Source organism: Protopterus annectens, chromosome 1.part0, assembly GCF_019279795.1.
Source record: "Protopterus annectens isolate FY-2018-M chromosome 1.part0, PAN1.0, whole genome shotgun sequence".
Taxonomy (NCBI): Eukaryota; Metazoa; Chordata; order Ceratodontiformes; family Protopteridae; genus Protopterus; species Protopterus annectens.
In genome coordinates, this window is record NC_056725.1 from 1,859,398,209 (window position 1) to 1,859,414,277 (window position 16,069).

General features: G+C 40.2%; 1 protein-coding gene across 1 annotated transcript in view; it reads left to right on the forward strand.

Annotated features, from left to right (window-relative positions):
- The window catches only part of LIFR (LIF receptor subunit alpha), a 1,345,198-nt gene that overhangs the window by 964,157 nt on the left and 364,972 nt on the right, over positions 1-16,069 (forward strand). Inside the window, exon 11 of the mRNA XM_044076229.1 lies at positions 15,781-15,926. Within this exon, the coding sequence (XP_043932164.1) occupies positions 15,781-15,926 (146 nt within the window). The remainder of the gene's footprint in view (positions 1-15,780; positions 15,927-16,069) is intronic.

Consider the following 16,069-nt stretch of genomic DNA (forward strand, 5'->3'; position numbering starts at 1 on the left):
TCTTCTGTTATAACTCCCAAATAATTTCCAGTACCCATTCCTTAAATTCTTCTGTTTTCAACAGAGAGGTGGGAAAGCACCAGTGTCTCATTTTTAGTTCATTACCCTGCATTTTTATTTTAGTTAGTGGCATGTGACCTGAAATAATTATTAGATGCATATCAAAACTTTCAATTAAATGCACATGTTCCTGTGAAATATGTATTCTGTCTAGTCTAGACCAGTTTTTATATCTTGGGGAATGTGTAAATTCATTCCAAACTCCTACTACTGAATTCATATCTTCCATGCCAAATATTTTCATAACTTTATTCAAAAATTTACCCTACCTTTTTTATATTCTCCCTTCTGGTCCCCCCCAGATACATCTTCATTGATGCAAATCAATTTCCATTCTCCACGTATAGGTAATATTCCCTGCCGAAAGCTGATTATTTCTCCCAGAATTTTCTTAAGCTCCATTATACCAAAATTAGGTGGAATATAAATATATGCCCTGTGTAATCCTTCTTCTCTTGCCAGTAGCCCCTTTGTAGTACAAATCTACAATTATTATCTATTTTATACGTTTTTGTCACTATTGGAGCTCCTCTTGCAGTTGATATAATACTTCTGTTTTCCTTTGTCCAGATATTCCTCTGAGTAACCATCCTAAAAACCTTTGTTTATCGAATTCACATGTCCACTTCCTTCCAAATGTTTCTCCTGCAGCATAGCTAATTGCACTGTATATTTTTTAATATAGTTCACAACTCTTTTTTGTACACATCTCTGATAATATGGCAACATCATTATATTAAAAAGTTATTATTCTCACCCTTTATGTGTAACGACTTTTTTGTTAAGTGTCTAGTTCCAGCCTTTTTGTTACATGTATACACTAATGTTTGGCAGGTGGATCATTCATACAGTTGTTTCTTGTCGTAGCCATTTGAGCAAGGAGAAAGAAAGAAAGTAAAAGAAAAAACAGGGACACCTGTTTACTTTAGTATGCCAATTACACTCAAACATAACTGAGAAATCTAACTTTACTTTATAGCATGCAGATTATTATGTCATACATTATAAAACACTACTTTTTCAAGAACAAAATTTTGTTTTACTTACAATTAACTCTGTCCTTTCTCTTCCCTTTCCTAAATGTTCTTCCAAACATTAATGGCATGAAGTGGGGGGATCTATATCATTTTGTCGAATGCTCAATTGAGCAAATTGCTGTTCATCAAACCCAATTAAAGGAAAGCTCAATTAAGCGAGCAGCAATTTCAGTGAAAACTTTCCCAGGCAAAATAACCACTGGACCAGCTCCTGACTGTAATAATGACAACAAAATGTAAAACTCTCATCCCACCCCCCCCCCCAACTAAATATACCAACTCCAAGATCGCACTACAGTGGTAAAAAGGGCAAATACTCGATAACGGCCAATTGTGTCCTTTCCTTGGGAAAGTTGTTGGTGAAATTGTCATTCGCTTCATTGAGCTTTCACTGAATAAATTTTGATGAATAGTGATTCACTCAATTAAGCGTTCGACAAACTGAAGTAGACCAGAAGTAGGGCATATGCTTTTGAGTCCCCTACAACTTTAACAAAGTCAAAAAGTCCAATGTTTCCAGGTTTTCTTTTTCTGCCACGTTTCACAAATATAATTCATGCTTTGTAATCCCACATTCATTAGTCAATGTCCGAGTTGCTAGTTTCATTCCTTCTAATCTCTATCTCCCAAATCCTTTCTCTGCTTCATTTCCAAAGTACTCATGGTTCTTCTGGTCAACTGCTGTGCCTTATTCTGTCTGTCAAGCATTTTCCATTGAAACATTGGAAAAGGTTTCACTGGCACAGTCTCGCTGTGATCTATATTACCAGAAAAACAAGAAGCAGAATTTCCTGTTTCATAACTCACTTTTTGTTGGACAAACTTTTTTATTTCTTCCTTAGCAAGCTCTGCATCAAAAATGATTTTTTTCCCTCCAGGAAAGAATATTCTGAAAATAGCTGCATACAGTAGTTTGAACATCATGCCTACTTCTCAACATTCCCCGATTAGTGGAATAATTATACTCATCCTCTGCCTTCTGTACAGTGAGTAATCATTTTTCACAAACACTCTACTGTCTCCCACTTTTAACACTTTGTCCTTCTGCCACAGATTTGTCAGAATCAACTCCTGCTGGTAGGATTGCATCTTTGCTATTAAATGTCTAGGTTGCTTTCTCGTGGCCAGGTTTAAAGCATGCACACAATGTGCCCTGTCAATTAACAAATCTTGCCATGGTATACCAGTCCTGTTGTTTATTTGTGCATTTATAAATTTAATAGTTTTTTCCTTCCAGTTGTTGTCTGGTACAGCTAAAAATCTCTACATCTTCTCTCCTCTAATTCTGTTATTTTTTGAAACATCTGTTCTTGAACAGTCTCATAATCAGCCAGCCATTTCTTCATTTCAAAGTTTTATCTTTGCAGTTGTATCACCTCACCTGAATATGTTTTTAAATCTTCTTCCATTTTTTCCAGCCTTGTGTTATTTGAGTTGATGTACTGCTTCAGTGTTTCCTTTATTTTAAGCAGCTCTGAGTACATTTGACTTAGTTTGTCCTCTAGATTACTGGAAGTCATGTCTTGCACCAAAGCTGTAACTTGCACTGCTTTGAACAGCTGCAGAATTCTTTCCAGTCAGTGTTTATTTTTCCTCATCTTTTGTGATTGATTTTCTTTCAGGTTCTCTGAATTTCTTTTTTTTTTTTTTTTGCTGGCATCCAGGCAGTGCACTTACTAGCCAGTTACTTAAATTTACCTCAAAATACAAGTTTACTAACTGTGTCTTCTGAGTTTCTGTCTCACACTGGGAGTGCTGAAATTATGCTCTTACTCAGTGTGCAGCCATCTTGGAAGTTGAAGAACAGCATTTATTTGTTCCATTTATATAAATCCAGAACAGTTTATTGCCACCTTTATTGAATCCAAACCTTCTGTTTCTTTGAAGTTTTATCTTATTCTGGAAACCAGTCTGCAAGGCAGCCTTGTTTAGGCCCTGCCTTCCTTCCCCAGACTATTTTCAACTTTGGCCTCTCAGCCTGCCAGTGTTGTTCAGATAGATAATTATATTATTGGTGGCTGGTCCCATGCCCCATTTTCCTGACAAATTCCAGAGCGTGTCACTTCACTGCTTTGACAGGTCTCATGCTCTGTCAGCCTGGGTATATCTTGGTTATTGATTTCCTGCTGTTTCTCATTACCACATGCTAGGGCTGCTTGACATGCTCTGCTGAGTGATTTTGCTGTTACTGGTCTTGGTACTTACCTGTGCATTGATAATACTACAATTTTTGTTGTGGCTATCTTCATGATAAGGTGCATCTCCTGTTGTCTCTGAAATGCACACTATCCTAGTGAAATAGTCAAGGTTCTTTAACAGTCAGCTTTTGGTACAGATTAGTGACCCTTCATGTGCCAGGGACATGTTTTAATCTCTCAGTTAGTAGCATTCCTCATTTTCTTTGTCAATACTTGCTCTTCCTTTCATTCCATACTTGTCTGGGGACATTATATGACCACACAGTATGGATTACCAGGTAAGTTAATAAGCTCTCAATAACCAAACATCCATAATAATCCAACACTGCCTTTAGTCTTCCTTCTTTATTATTCCAGGGGTGTAATGCCAAAATGGCATGCAGTATATGTTGCCTTTTCTGCTGGTGGACAAATGTCACTTCTGAGTCCATGACATTCCTGTTATACTCTACCAAAGTTATTCCATTGTCTTTGGATACAACTATACGATCAACTCGTCTGGTCATGGTCTGCCATGCAAAGTAGCCGTATACACACAAACCAAGTGAGATCCCAAAAAACATCAGAAAGTACCACATGACAGTGCCAGGAGATACAGCTTAAAATAAGGTTGCCACTTTTCATTGTGGCTAAAACTGGACTTAGGCCACACCCTTCGTACCTCCCATAACTCCCCCCCACATTCCGCTCATTTCATGACATCATCATCACATCAGATGAAGGGGGAATCGTGATGCCTTTTTTTCTGCAGATTTACTATGTTTTTGTAAAAAATCCACAAGTCTGCTCAACAGGAAAGCTGTCAATATTAGTAGCACTTGACCAAATTAAGGGGAGCCATATGTGTGTGTGTGGGGGGTGTGTGTGTGTGTGTGTGTGTGTGTGTGTGTGTGTGTATATATATATATATATATATATATATATATATATATATATTTAGGTACATAGATATATTCAAGTATGTGTATACGTTTATACTTTGGAAATCTGCTTTGGTTGCCTATAGGTGTCATTATCACTTAGGATTAGTGAATCCGAGTCGGCCACTCAAAGGACATTCACGTCATGGGAGTTTGAAATGTAACATTGAAGATTCCTTGTGTGGTATGTGAAGGTCAACACAGGATAATTAGAAAGTGTCTGTTTTATTATTTTTTTATTTTGTTTGTCTAACTGGGAAGTTACAATTGGACATAACACTTTTTATTGTAGGGCCAGAGAGAAGAGCTTCACAACAAATACAGCAGCACATAATAGAGTTATAGTGCAAGTAAGATGGTTATAAAAGTAATTTCCTTGCAGATAATTCAGGTAATAAGGCAAAATAGTTAATGTAATTTATTAGTATAAATGAAGAGAAAATACCTCAGGACTGTGTAGGATCAGTCAGAAGTGCATGCTTCACAAGAACATGCAGGCAATAAATGTATTATTCTACTTTCCATTAACATGTGACTGAAAGTGACTTAAAGGTATACTTGACACAGTACTAAGTTTACATAGCTAGACTGTCGGAGCAGCAGTGGAAGTACATCAGGTGATGTCTGAACTGCACTTAGAGAATCAGGTAAAGAAGAAATTATTACATAGGGCTTTACAAAGGAAGATGCTAATGGAATTGGACAAAGTGACAGTGGAAAGGTATTCTCTGTTTCTGAGATAACCATATAAAACTCATTCTCCCGAAATTATGTAGTGAGCCCGCTGACTGAATGGGGCAAATTGGGTTATCCATGTAGGCTGAGGGCTTAATTGCAGCACATTTATTCAGGAAATATAGGATGGACTAAGCTAGCCTCATTTACAGCATGCTAATGTTCAAACTAGTGTATGGATCTCAGGCAGAGACATTAATGTGTGTTGCAGTGGTGCCAGTAGTGAACCAAGCTATTGTGCTGTTGCTCAATGAATGAGATCAAAGAAGAGTGCAAGTTGGTTAGAAAGCAGGGGAATAAAGGAGAGTTTGGAGAAAACATGATTTTGCAGTGGTGATTCTAGTGTAACAATTCTTAAAATTTATCTTTATAAAGAGGACTATCTATTTAGTTAACTGTTATGTTAGATTGCTATATACACAAGTCAAACCTCAGGTATTAATCAAAAACAATATCAAGAAACTTGACTGAGGGAAACAGCCTCTAAAAGTGAAAAGTGAATTATCATTGGAAATAGTCTTAAACGTTGGAGTTGAGGACTTATTGTGAAGTTTTGAAGAAAGGGTCATGGCCTTTGTTTTAGCCTTATTAGAGCAGGGCTGGCGTCATCAGATTATTTTTACTCATGTTCAGAATCAGCTGTATACTGGATAAATTTGGCAGGTTTTGAATATTGGCTGTATCATTTACAAATGTAATGAGGACAAGCAACCAAGTACTAAGCCTTACAGAACTTTAGCACGAGGTGTGACAGGTGGGCAGATAGAACATCAGATGATCTTCATGTTTCACTGTTGCCATCCTGACTTGTGGAATTTCCTGCTGTGGAAGCCCTCCTCCTATGGCTGGTGGATTCTTATCCAACGTCATAACACTTGAGTATATAGGCAGCTAACTGTCATCATGACATCAGTCTTTTCTTGCCGTCAGAGCCCAAAGTAGTGTTTCTGTGCGTCGGTCGGTCCGCACCAGAGAGAGGTCATCTAAAAGCTAAGTACCCCATTGGGAAATGTTTTTCTTGCTTTAACCCATGTCATAAGGGTAACAATTGTTTCCACTGTGATAAGCAAATCCCACACCAAGACTTTCATACGTTGTGTGTCATCTGTATAGGCTCTGATCACAATGTTCCTAATTGCTGTTTTTGCGCCTGTTTCAACTCTAGGACTATCAGGCGTAGGGCTTAAATTTTAGCTAGGCATCTCAGTCTGCCATCTACTTTGCATCATCCAGTGGCATCCACAGGTTGTCCTGAGGTTGAGTTCCCTAAGCGTTGGAAGGATAAGGAAAAAAAGACCCAAGTTTAGGGCCTCAGATGACAACCATTCTCCGTCTGTCAATCCCCCAAGGCTCATTATTGCTGAAGAAGGTGAGGCACTTTCGCAGCCCCCTTCTGCGATGGAGGCGGTGGCACAGGCCTCTGTCGAGACCCATATGGACAACTTCTGTACAGGCCTTGGCTTTCAGTTCATCGGTCGGGTCCAGAGTCATTCAGCAGACTTCGGCTTCCAACAAGCGATTTTTTGCAGACGATGTCCCTTTATGGCATCAGCCTGCATCAGTTTTTCCTTACAAAGAGACTGGCATCAAGATTGCTGATGTACCTAGTCCCATGGTCAGAGCTCCCTCAAAGAAGGGTTCTACCTCAGGCCCTATATCTAGGCCTACCGGCTGCCATGCACAGATATATCAGCAAGACCTTGTCAGGTTAGCTTGAAGACCTTATCTCCTTTGTCAGAGCTATGCAACTCCTTTGGAATCTTCCCCAAGGAAGAGGGATCATACCCCTGATGTTTTCTCTGAACTTCCTGATTCTGATGAAGAATACGACCAGGAGGAGTTTATCCTGGAAGAGGGATCCTTCTGTACTACTTTTGAAGATATAGATTCTGAAGAACATCTGGCTTAAGCTTCGCCTCCTGAAGACATCACTTATGGGGAAACGCTCCCCTGCCATGAGAGAACAATTCCAGTGGGAGGCACAGGAATACCCACAATCTAAAAAGAAGGTTAGGGAGTTCTTTGACCTTTCAGAACACAAACTTTTGGCTATTCCTCCTGTATTGGAAGTGGTAGAGGATGTTTTTATGGATTCTTTGAATCCAGATTCTCTTCCTCCTGCCCCTTGAAAACCAGACAGGTTTTACAGGGTGCTGGTCTCGCATAAATACCTCTTCAAAAATCCCTCTGCTGATCCAGAGGTTGTCACTTCAGGACCCAAGGGAGCAAGAGACAGGTCTTCAAAAAAACCTTTACCTGCTGACAAAGAAAGCGGGGCCCTTGATAGGTTTGGTAAAAAAGTTTACACTTCTGCTACCCTAGCCATGAAGGCCCTTAACTGCCAGTTTCATATGATCAAATACTAAGAAGCCATTTTAGATCAAATGAAGCAAAAGATATCCTCCCTGGAGGACATAAGAACCTTTCCAAGAAATTGTTGGACCTTTGCCATATCATCTTCCAGTTAGCTAGACACTCATTACACTGAGACTATGATGCTATGGGAAGCCTTGAGCCAAGCTGCATTCTCTGGTTCTGTCATTAGAAGGCATGCTTGGCTTAGGGAACAGACCCTGCCAAACCATGTCAAGTCTAACCTTCTGGATGCCCTCTTAGACAAGGACTTCCTCTTTGGCCAAAAGCTGAGGCTGTGCTTAAAAAGATAGAAGATAAAGCAAAACCTATGCAGACTGTCAAGGACTTCCTTCAAGTTCAGCTTCCTAGGTAATAGGAATTTTCCCACTAAACACTGGTCAAAAATTAGGCAATGGAAACGGAGGGAAAGGCCTCAAAGGCAGCACCAGTCAAAAAGGCCCAGGCAGTGGTTCTTGGAAACCACCAGACAGGGGAATTATAGGCCACGGGGCCCTAGCAGAGGGCAGCAATGGCTCTTCCTTTCCCCTTCCCATGCCCCCACCCTCTCCCGTAAAGATAGGAGAAAGGCTATCCCTGTTAAAAAAATCTGTCCCTCATTACTTCGGACTAGTGGGTACTGAATGTTATCTCAAATGGTTACAGGCTCACTTTCAAAGCACCATTAAGATACTTGCATTACCCAGATATTCGAAAATATTAGAGTGGAGGCCCTTTCTCATATTCACAACCTGTACTCGTAGGACTCAATAGAACCAGTACCAGAACACCAAATAGGGAAGGGGTTCTATTCCAGGCTGTTCCTGGTTCCTAGAAAGGAAGGCAGTTGGCATCCCATTGTAGACCTGTCCACCCTCAGTCAGTCCCTGCTGGTACCAACATTCAAAATGGTGACTCTTCAAAATCTTCTTCCCATGATAGCCCCTTGGGCCTTAATGGTCACCCTAGACCTAAAAGATGCTTACTTTCACATTCCTGTAGAGGAGTCTTGCAGACATTTTCTAAGTTTTAGAGCAGGTCCTAGTCACATTCAATTCTCTGCACTGCCCTTTGGCTTGTCTACTGCTTTCAGCGTCTTCACAAAAGGCTTAGCCCCTGTTGTCGCCTTCTGCAAAACAAGAGGGGATCCACATTTATCTCTGTCTAGACAACTGCCTTATTCAAGCCATGTGTCAGTCAAAGCTCCTCAAGGATCTGGCCTTCACTCAGAACCTCCTCACCTCCTTGGGGTTAACCATAAATCTTCACAAATTCAACACAAACCCATCCACCAGGATAGTTTTCCTGAGGGATGTTCTGGATTCCTCCCTTCAAAAGGCATTTCTCCCTCCAGAAAAGGTCTCCTTCCTGAGTCAATAACTTCTTCACCTTCACTCAGAACCTTCTCACATCCTTGGGGTTCATAATAAATCTTCACAAATTCAACACAAACCCATCCACCAGGATAGTTTTCCTGGGGGCTGTTCTGGATTCATCCCTTCAAAAGGCTTTTCTCCCTCCAAAAAAGTTCTCCTTCCTGACTCAGTACTTCCAAAACATTATGCAGAGACAATGCCTCTCAGCCAGAGAATTTCACAGAGTAGCATCTTGTATTCTCATGATCCAAATGGCCAGGCTACACATGAGAAAACTACAGTGGCACATCAAGAATCTGTGGCACCAGCATGCACAGTCCATGGAGACCAAAATTCAGATGATCCCTTGCCCCAAAGAAGAATGTGAATGGTGGACATGATCATGTACCCAGAACCCAGGTCTCCCCTTCAAGTTCACCCCTCAGCACCAACCTTTAACCACATATGCTTCATAGACAGCCTGGGGAGCTCATTTCCAACACAGTCAATCCCAAGGCAGATGAGAAATTCAGCTCAGAGACAAGCACATAATTTGGAAAGAACTGGTGGCAGTTCCAAAGGGCCTTGTAGCTTTCAAAGAAAAATGGAAACTAGTGTCCTGCTAGTCAAAACAGTCAACACCACAGTGATGTGGTAGATAAACAAACAAGGAGGCACTCACTCTTACCCTCATTGTCGACTAGCTATGCATGTCTGGGAGACAGCTCACTCTCTGGGGCTGAACCTCATGGCACAGTACCTCGCAGACACTCAAAACACTCTAGCAGATCATCTCAGCAGGAACGTGATGGTTCCCCATGAGTGGTATCTGCATCGGGAAATATTACTCAGTATAGTCCAGAAATGGCGATCCCAACAAATAGACCTATTTGCCACCAAAGAAAATGCTGAACTAAAAAGATTCTGTTCCAGGAGCAAACTACCCACAGCCTGGAAAACAGATGTTTTCTCTTTCCTTTTTGAGCCACCTTTACCTTCATGCATTGCACCCCCCCGTCTTTTCTTACTTGGAACCTCCTAAAAGTCAGGGCAGAGGGCCCCGGGTCATTCTGATAGCCCCAGAATGGCCCAGGCAGCACTGCTACCCCCTGCTACTAAGTTTAACCAATGAAAATCCATGGCATTTACCTCAGAGAGCAGACCTTCTGACTCAGGACAAAGAGGTTTGTGCCTCCCAGTCTGCAGACTCTCAACCTGGGTAATCCCCCAGTAACCTCCTCTGAGCATACCCTAAGCAAACAAGTTCAAAGACAATCTCAAGAATGTTAGAAGGCCTAGTACTAAGAAATCATGCTCGGTCAAGTGGAAAAGATTTTCCATTTGGTGCCAGCAGCAAGACATTGATCCTAATTTAGCCAATATCTGTGCCATTTTAGATTACCTGGCTAACCTGGTTGACAGAAGCCTATGCTTTTCCTTCATCAAAATTCCCGCCTTTGCCATTTCAGCCCACGTCCCTATTCTTCCTCCTATCTTTTCCCACTCCCTGCTGAAACAATTCCAGGGGAGTGATTCACATCAGAACTCCGAGGGGGCAACCCACATCTCCATGGGACCTTAGTTTTGTTCAGGAAAAATTGACACTACCTCCCTTTGAACCATCAGCTTCTGCTGAATTAAAATTCTTAATTTGGAAGGCTGCCCTTTTACTGACTATCATCTCAGCTAGGAGGGTCGCTGAGCTGCAAGCTGTCATGGCAGTGCAACCATTTCACATATTCCACCTAGAGAGAGTACCACTCGGGACTAATCCATCCTTTATGCCAGGGTGGTCATGGACACATCCTTGAATCAAATTATACACCTGGCCACCTTCTTCCCCAAGCCTCAAAACCAGGGGGAAAGAATTCTTCACTCCTTGGATGTGCATAGACTACTCTGCTACAGTCTTGACAGAACTAAATCTCTCAGAAAGTCAGACCAACTCTTTGTGTCCTTTGCCATTGGCTCTAAAGGTAAACCAGTTTCCAAACAAAACATCTCCAAGTGGATCTCTCACTGTATTTCCTTATGTTACAGCTGTCATAGTAAAAAGCCACCTGAACCTGACAGGACTCACTGTACCAGAGCCACTGCTATATCTGCTGCCTTCCTGAAAGGAGTTATTCCAGAAACATTTTGGAAGCTGCTGCCTGGTCATCTGTGCATACCTTTACCAAACACTACTATTTATCAGCCTTCTCCAGGTCTTGAGCAGGATTTGCCACTGCCATCCTGCAGGGCATCCAGTCTTCCCCATAATCTTCCTTCCACCCTCATCTCAGCTTTGGGAATCATCCCACAAGTCAGGACTGAAACAGTGAAACATGAAGAACATAGTACACTTGCGTTCACTTACCATAAATGCAGATATTTGTGTGTATTCACTGCTGCATTCTTCTTTCCCTCCCTCCTTCACCCCTTTTGCCTACAATAGTAGTCTGCTTCTATCCTCTTCACTAACCAGTGGACCCCCTGGGTGTTCTCCCTGCAGAGCCAACTTTCTGCCTTGTTCCCTTGCTTATGGATCATCCTTGGGGACACCTGTCATCTTGGAGGCAAGAAAAAACTGATAATATGGTGTCAGTTGACTCCCTGTATACCCAAGCATACTGCAGTCGGATAGGACATCTGCCACCCTTAGGAGGAGGGAGATTTTTACTTTGGTAGTCGGGCCAGCCAAGGGCTTCCACAGCAGGAAATTCCATAATTCAGAACTGCAACAGTGAATACACTCGAACATCTACATTTGTGGTAAGTGTATACAACTGTACTAATTTTTTTAAATACCTTTATGGACTTATCACTTGTGACACAGACAAATTTGCATTTATATAAAAGTAATCAAATCATATTAAATCAACAAGTTCAGGTTTGCAAACATTATACATCACATATATTGTTCTATACCATATAATCTAAGCAACATTACATAAATTGTTCTTTTCCTGCTGGAATATAGAACAAACATTTTTTGCTTTTATTGTTCCCACAATTTCCATTTTTTTCTATGTAATTTACAAGTGGCCTTTTATAAAGATCTTCTTCCTGTTTTTTTATCTCTGCTGTATTCATTACTTCAAGCAAATTTAGTTTAGACTTTGATTTGCATTTTCTACTAATTGCCTTTTTGACAGCCACCAGAATTAAACTTAACAAGGCTGTTCTTTGTCTAGGCAGTTCAAATCCTGTATCCCAGTGCAAAAAGTAATTTCCTTAGTTACATTCATTTGTTAGCCTACTGTTCCTGACAAAGTATTCTCTACGGAATTTTTAAAGTCAGCCAACTCATTACACTTCTGAGTACATGTGCTCCCAGGTACCTCTTTATTCCCCATTACAACTTCAGCATTTGCTATCTACCTGAGGAAAAAATTTGGGGTCTGCTTGGGGTATAAAAATATCTTTCTAAACAGTTGCAGGCAAAAATCCTAAATCTTCTAGATTTTGTTGCAAATTTAGGAGCATACATATGTTTTCCAATTGTTTATTTGTGAATTGCTTATCTATTCTCTCCTTCCAGGATTTTCTGATCTTCTCTGTTTGATTCCTATAGTTATCATGCAATGTTTTATATGCTCTACTAATTAACCCTTTTTATCAGAAGTTTCTGTTCTATATTCATTTAAAAACTCAACCAGCACAGGTCTTTCAGTTAGTATTCCCCGGTCCCTTTTTCTATACTCTGATATCAATCTCTGATAGGGAAGGCAGTCACTAGCCTGCAGTCCAAATGCCATCTTGGCCTTTTCCCATTCTATTACCTATCCATCTCTAATTATGTGTTTCCAATACCTTGGTTCCCTTGCCCAGCTTCCTCCAGTAAATTCCAGTCCTTTCTTGCCTATTCTCTGTACACTAATTGCAGTCATCAATATTGGCATAATCTTCTTTCTCCATTCACAAGTTGGCTTAGTTCTTGGTATACTTTCTGCTATTTTTATATAATATTCTGTGTTATTGTTGTTGTCCTTAGGGATTTATGTCCAAAATCCAACTCAAATTACTCCCTCCCACTTCATCATCATCCCTTTCCACTGTAAATGACTTTCTTCTGGTGTTATGTATAAGAGCTTTAGTTGTGTAACTCTAAAATATCCCATCCGACCAGGTAATCCTAAATCTCCTTGTTCTGTTGAGAAGAGATCAACCTGTCCCACTTGTATCTTGCCCTCTTCTCTTCCCAGATAAAATCTTTCAACTCTTTATTAATTCCTAGACACAACTTCTTCTCCGGCTGATAAAAATATGCCTGACCTGTGTAAAACACTAGAGACTAAAAACATTTTTGTATCCACCCTTTGCCTGCTTCATGTATCAGTAGACCCACAAGTCATGTGATCCCCTCTTCCCACTGGTCTGAGGGTCTCTTTCACACCTCTGGCTGGGGCCTCTTGCATTTAACAGAGGACCTTAATTGTCCCCATATTGGGGAACTACCCTGAAGCCCTGTCACCCTTAATCATGTCATTACTGATGTAGAGACCCTGCCCCTATTGCTGGTGGCCAGCATGTACACTTGCATCCCTGTAAAGGTCTGCTTTGCCCTCCCTCTGACACTAATGGGCTACTGCATGTGTAGCCCATTAAGTCTACCAAAAAAATACATTGTCAGAACCAAGTGTATGCCCTCAGTCCGTCTTGCCGCTTGTCATGCACCTGTCCAGTAATTTTTGCTAGCAGTTCAGAACTGGACCACCTGCCTCCTTCAAGGATGGACAAGCAGGCATCAACCTCTCATTTCACTTCTCCTGGATGGAGCTCTGCATCGCTCAGTCTGCTGCTTGATCTCAGATCATCTGGATATTAGTGAGGACTTTATCTCTTTATGCATCAGAGCCAGTTTTGCCTTGGCAGAATTAAGCAAACTGAATATAGTATTTCAATCCGGGTTGGGGTTGCTCTGACATAAGGCTTGTTTTGAGTTGTAGTAATAGTTTTTGCTTTTGTAAAGTGAAGTTTTGACTTTATTCTGGGGATCTTCTTACTCCTTGAAACTCTGTGATTGGCATCCTGGGGTGTGAAAGTGGAGTTTGCCTTCCTTTACATTGTACTGCTGTGCAGAGTGGAGTTCTATGTAAAGAATGAGATTACTTTATATTTTTAAAAATATATTGTTTACATTTATCAAAATACTTTTAATTATACATCGTAAGTTAAACATTATGGGTGGACAAACTTTACCAGCTGCCTCATCCACTTCAGTGACGGTTTCATTGTCCAGTGGGTCAGTGTCTGCATACTCTGCAAATAGTGTTGTGGCAATATGGTGGTTAGCAGACAATGAGCAAAGAAGCCACTGACAGAACAACCTAGAAGGAGAAAGGGGGTCTTGTGTGGTTTCTTCACAACCGGTTATATAAAACAGTTGGATTGGAGTATCTATATTGAATTGTAATTTCAGCAGCTGTTATATCTGTTTTCAGTGGTTGTAATGGGGAAGCTAAATCAATGTATTTGCTCACTCATTTTATGGGTCATTTTGGAGGGGTTGAATATGACATGGCTAGAACTGTTAGTATTTTTGTGTATTAGTTCAACTGTTTGAAATTTGTTTTATTAGTGTTGGTGAATAATTCTGCAGATGAGGCTTAAAACCAGTTTTTGAGGTTGAATGTTTTTGTCTTTTCTCCATGGTTATGCAACTATGGTGTTAGTTTATTTAAGAAAGACAGTGCAGAGGTAAACTCAGTTGTGTTTTTTTATGGTAGTGGGTTTCTTCCATTGTGTTGTATTATTATAATGTATTTGTTTTATTGTTATTGATTTTAATGGTTTGGGCTTCATTCATTTGATATAATTCTCCAGGAGTCCAAGGTTCATGAAAATACTGAGAGAGAGAGATGTTAGCAATGATGCATAGAAAATACTACAAACTGATTGATATACACCAGTCTCTGATTGTTGTTTTGTTTAAGTATTTTTTCTTATTGTTGCAAGAGGTGCACGTACATTAGATAACCACATAGTAGAATGTGCAAGTGCTGATAAAAAGTAAATTCAGTCCTTGCCAGGAGGTGGTTACTGAAGCTGCCCCACGTGATTCTAGATAAAAGGTTTTGTTAGGGAATGGATGTGGCTGTCCAGTCCAAAATACTTTCTGCTTTTTAGTCTGAGTAGTCAGGTTTGAGTTATGCTACTCATATTGCTGGGCTAGTGGGTGTGGGTGTTCATCAGTAACCTTACTCTTGTCATTTTTTTGACTGACCATTTAATTTTTTCCAGAAGATGTAGCCACAAAACTGAGAATGATCTATGTGATTTATCAGTGGAATTCAGCTTATCATAATTCTTCTTAACTGAATTGCTGCAGCTGATTAAATTCACCCAAGAACTTTCGAGTGTGGTCCCATTACAGGCATCCTATCCATAATTCACTTGATAGAACAGATGCAGCCATAACTGTGCCAACTTAAGACTTCCCACTGCTGGTCCATATTTCAGTTAACATGTGATTTGTGGTTGTCATGCTGGATCTCAGAGAACAAGAAGCACCTTTAGTATCCTGTTACAGAGACAATTTGTTTCAGTGGTGGATAACACCTCAGCCAAATTCGACATCACATGTTTGCTGGTTACTGTACAAGCAAAATTAGCCTGCAAGGACACCAAGCATAAATGGGAATTTTGTTGTCACTGTGTGTTGTAAGGGCCTATTAGTCTTATCCTTTATAGAACAGTTTCACTTTGGTTAAGGCTAACTGAAACAGGCTTCGGTGTCCATTTGTTTTATTTGACCTGAAATTTCACTGCCTGATGCAAGTTCTAAAACTGCTTATAAACCAAGTTTTGTCCTTTTCTCTTAGACCAGGGAAACATGGGATAGAAAGGCATGTAGCAAGACGTGCATACAGTCACCTTACATTAGATTTTTCACTTCATAATGTTTGTACTGCATGCATGCATTTGTTAAAATTGTTTTGTTTTGGTAGGTTTGTCCCATCCGCATGGTAGTTTAAGTGAAAATGTTGACTTAGTTGCATTTAATACTTTTAGTGACTTCAGCAGAATCTGAAAACAGTTGCTATCACTTGTCTCTGTGATGAGAAATGTGACATTATTCTGTGGACTTTAAAACAGTCTGGAATAATACTACAGTAACGTATTTATTTATTTCCCATAGTTTATCCAAATCCTCCAAGTGACCTCATCCTGGAGAGTGTCCAGTCAACAAATGTGTCATTGATGTGGAGTTTTAAAGCCAACTATTTATCTCTTGAACTTCTGTGCCAGATTGAGGTCAAGGAGATTGCTACAGATTGTGAAATGGTAATATATAACATTTAGGTGTTGCATTTTATCCTTTCCATACTTGAAAAATGTGTAATGTTACAGTTATGCTCGTATGCAAGAAAATGTATTTTAATACGCTAAAAATAATAAACAATGGATAGTTTTACCAGTAATATATA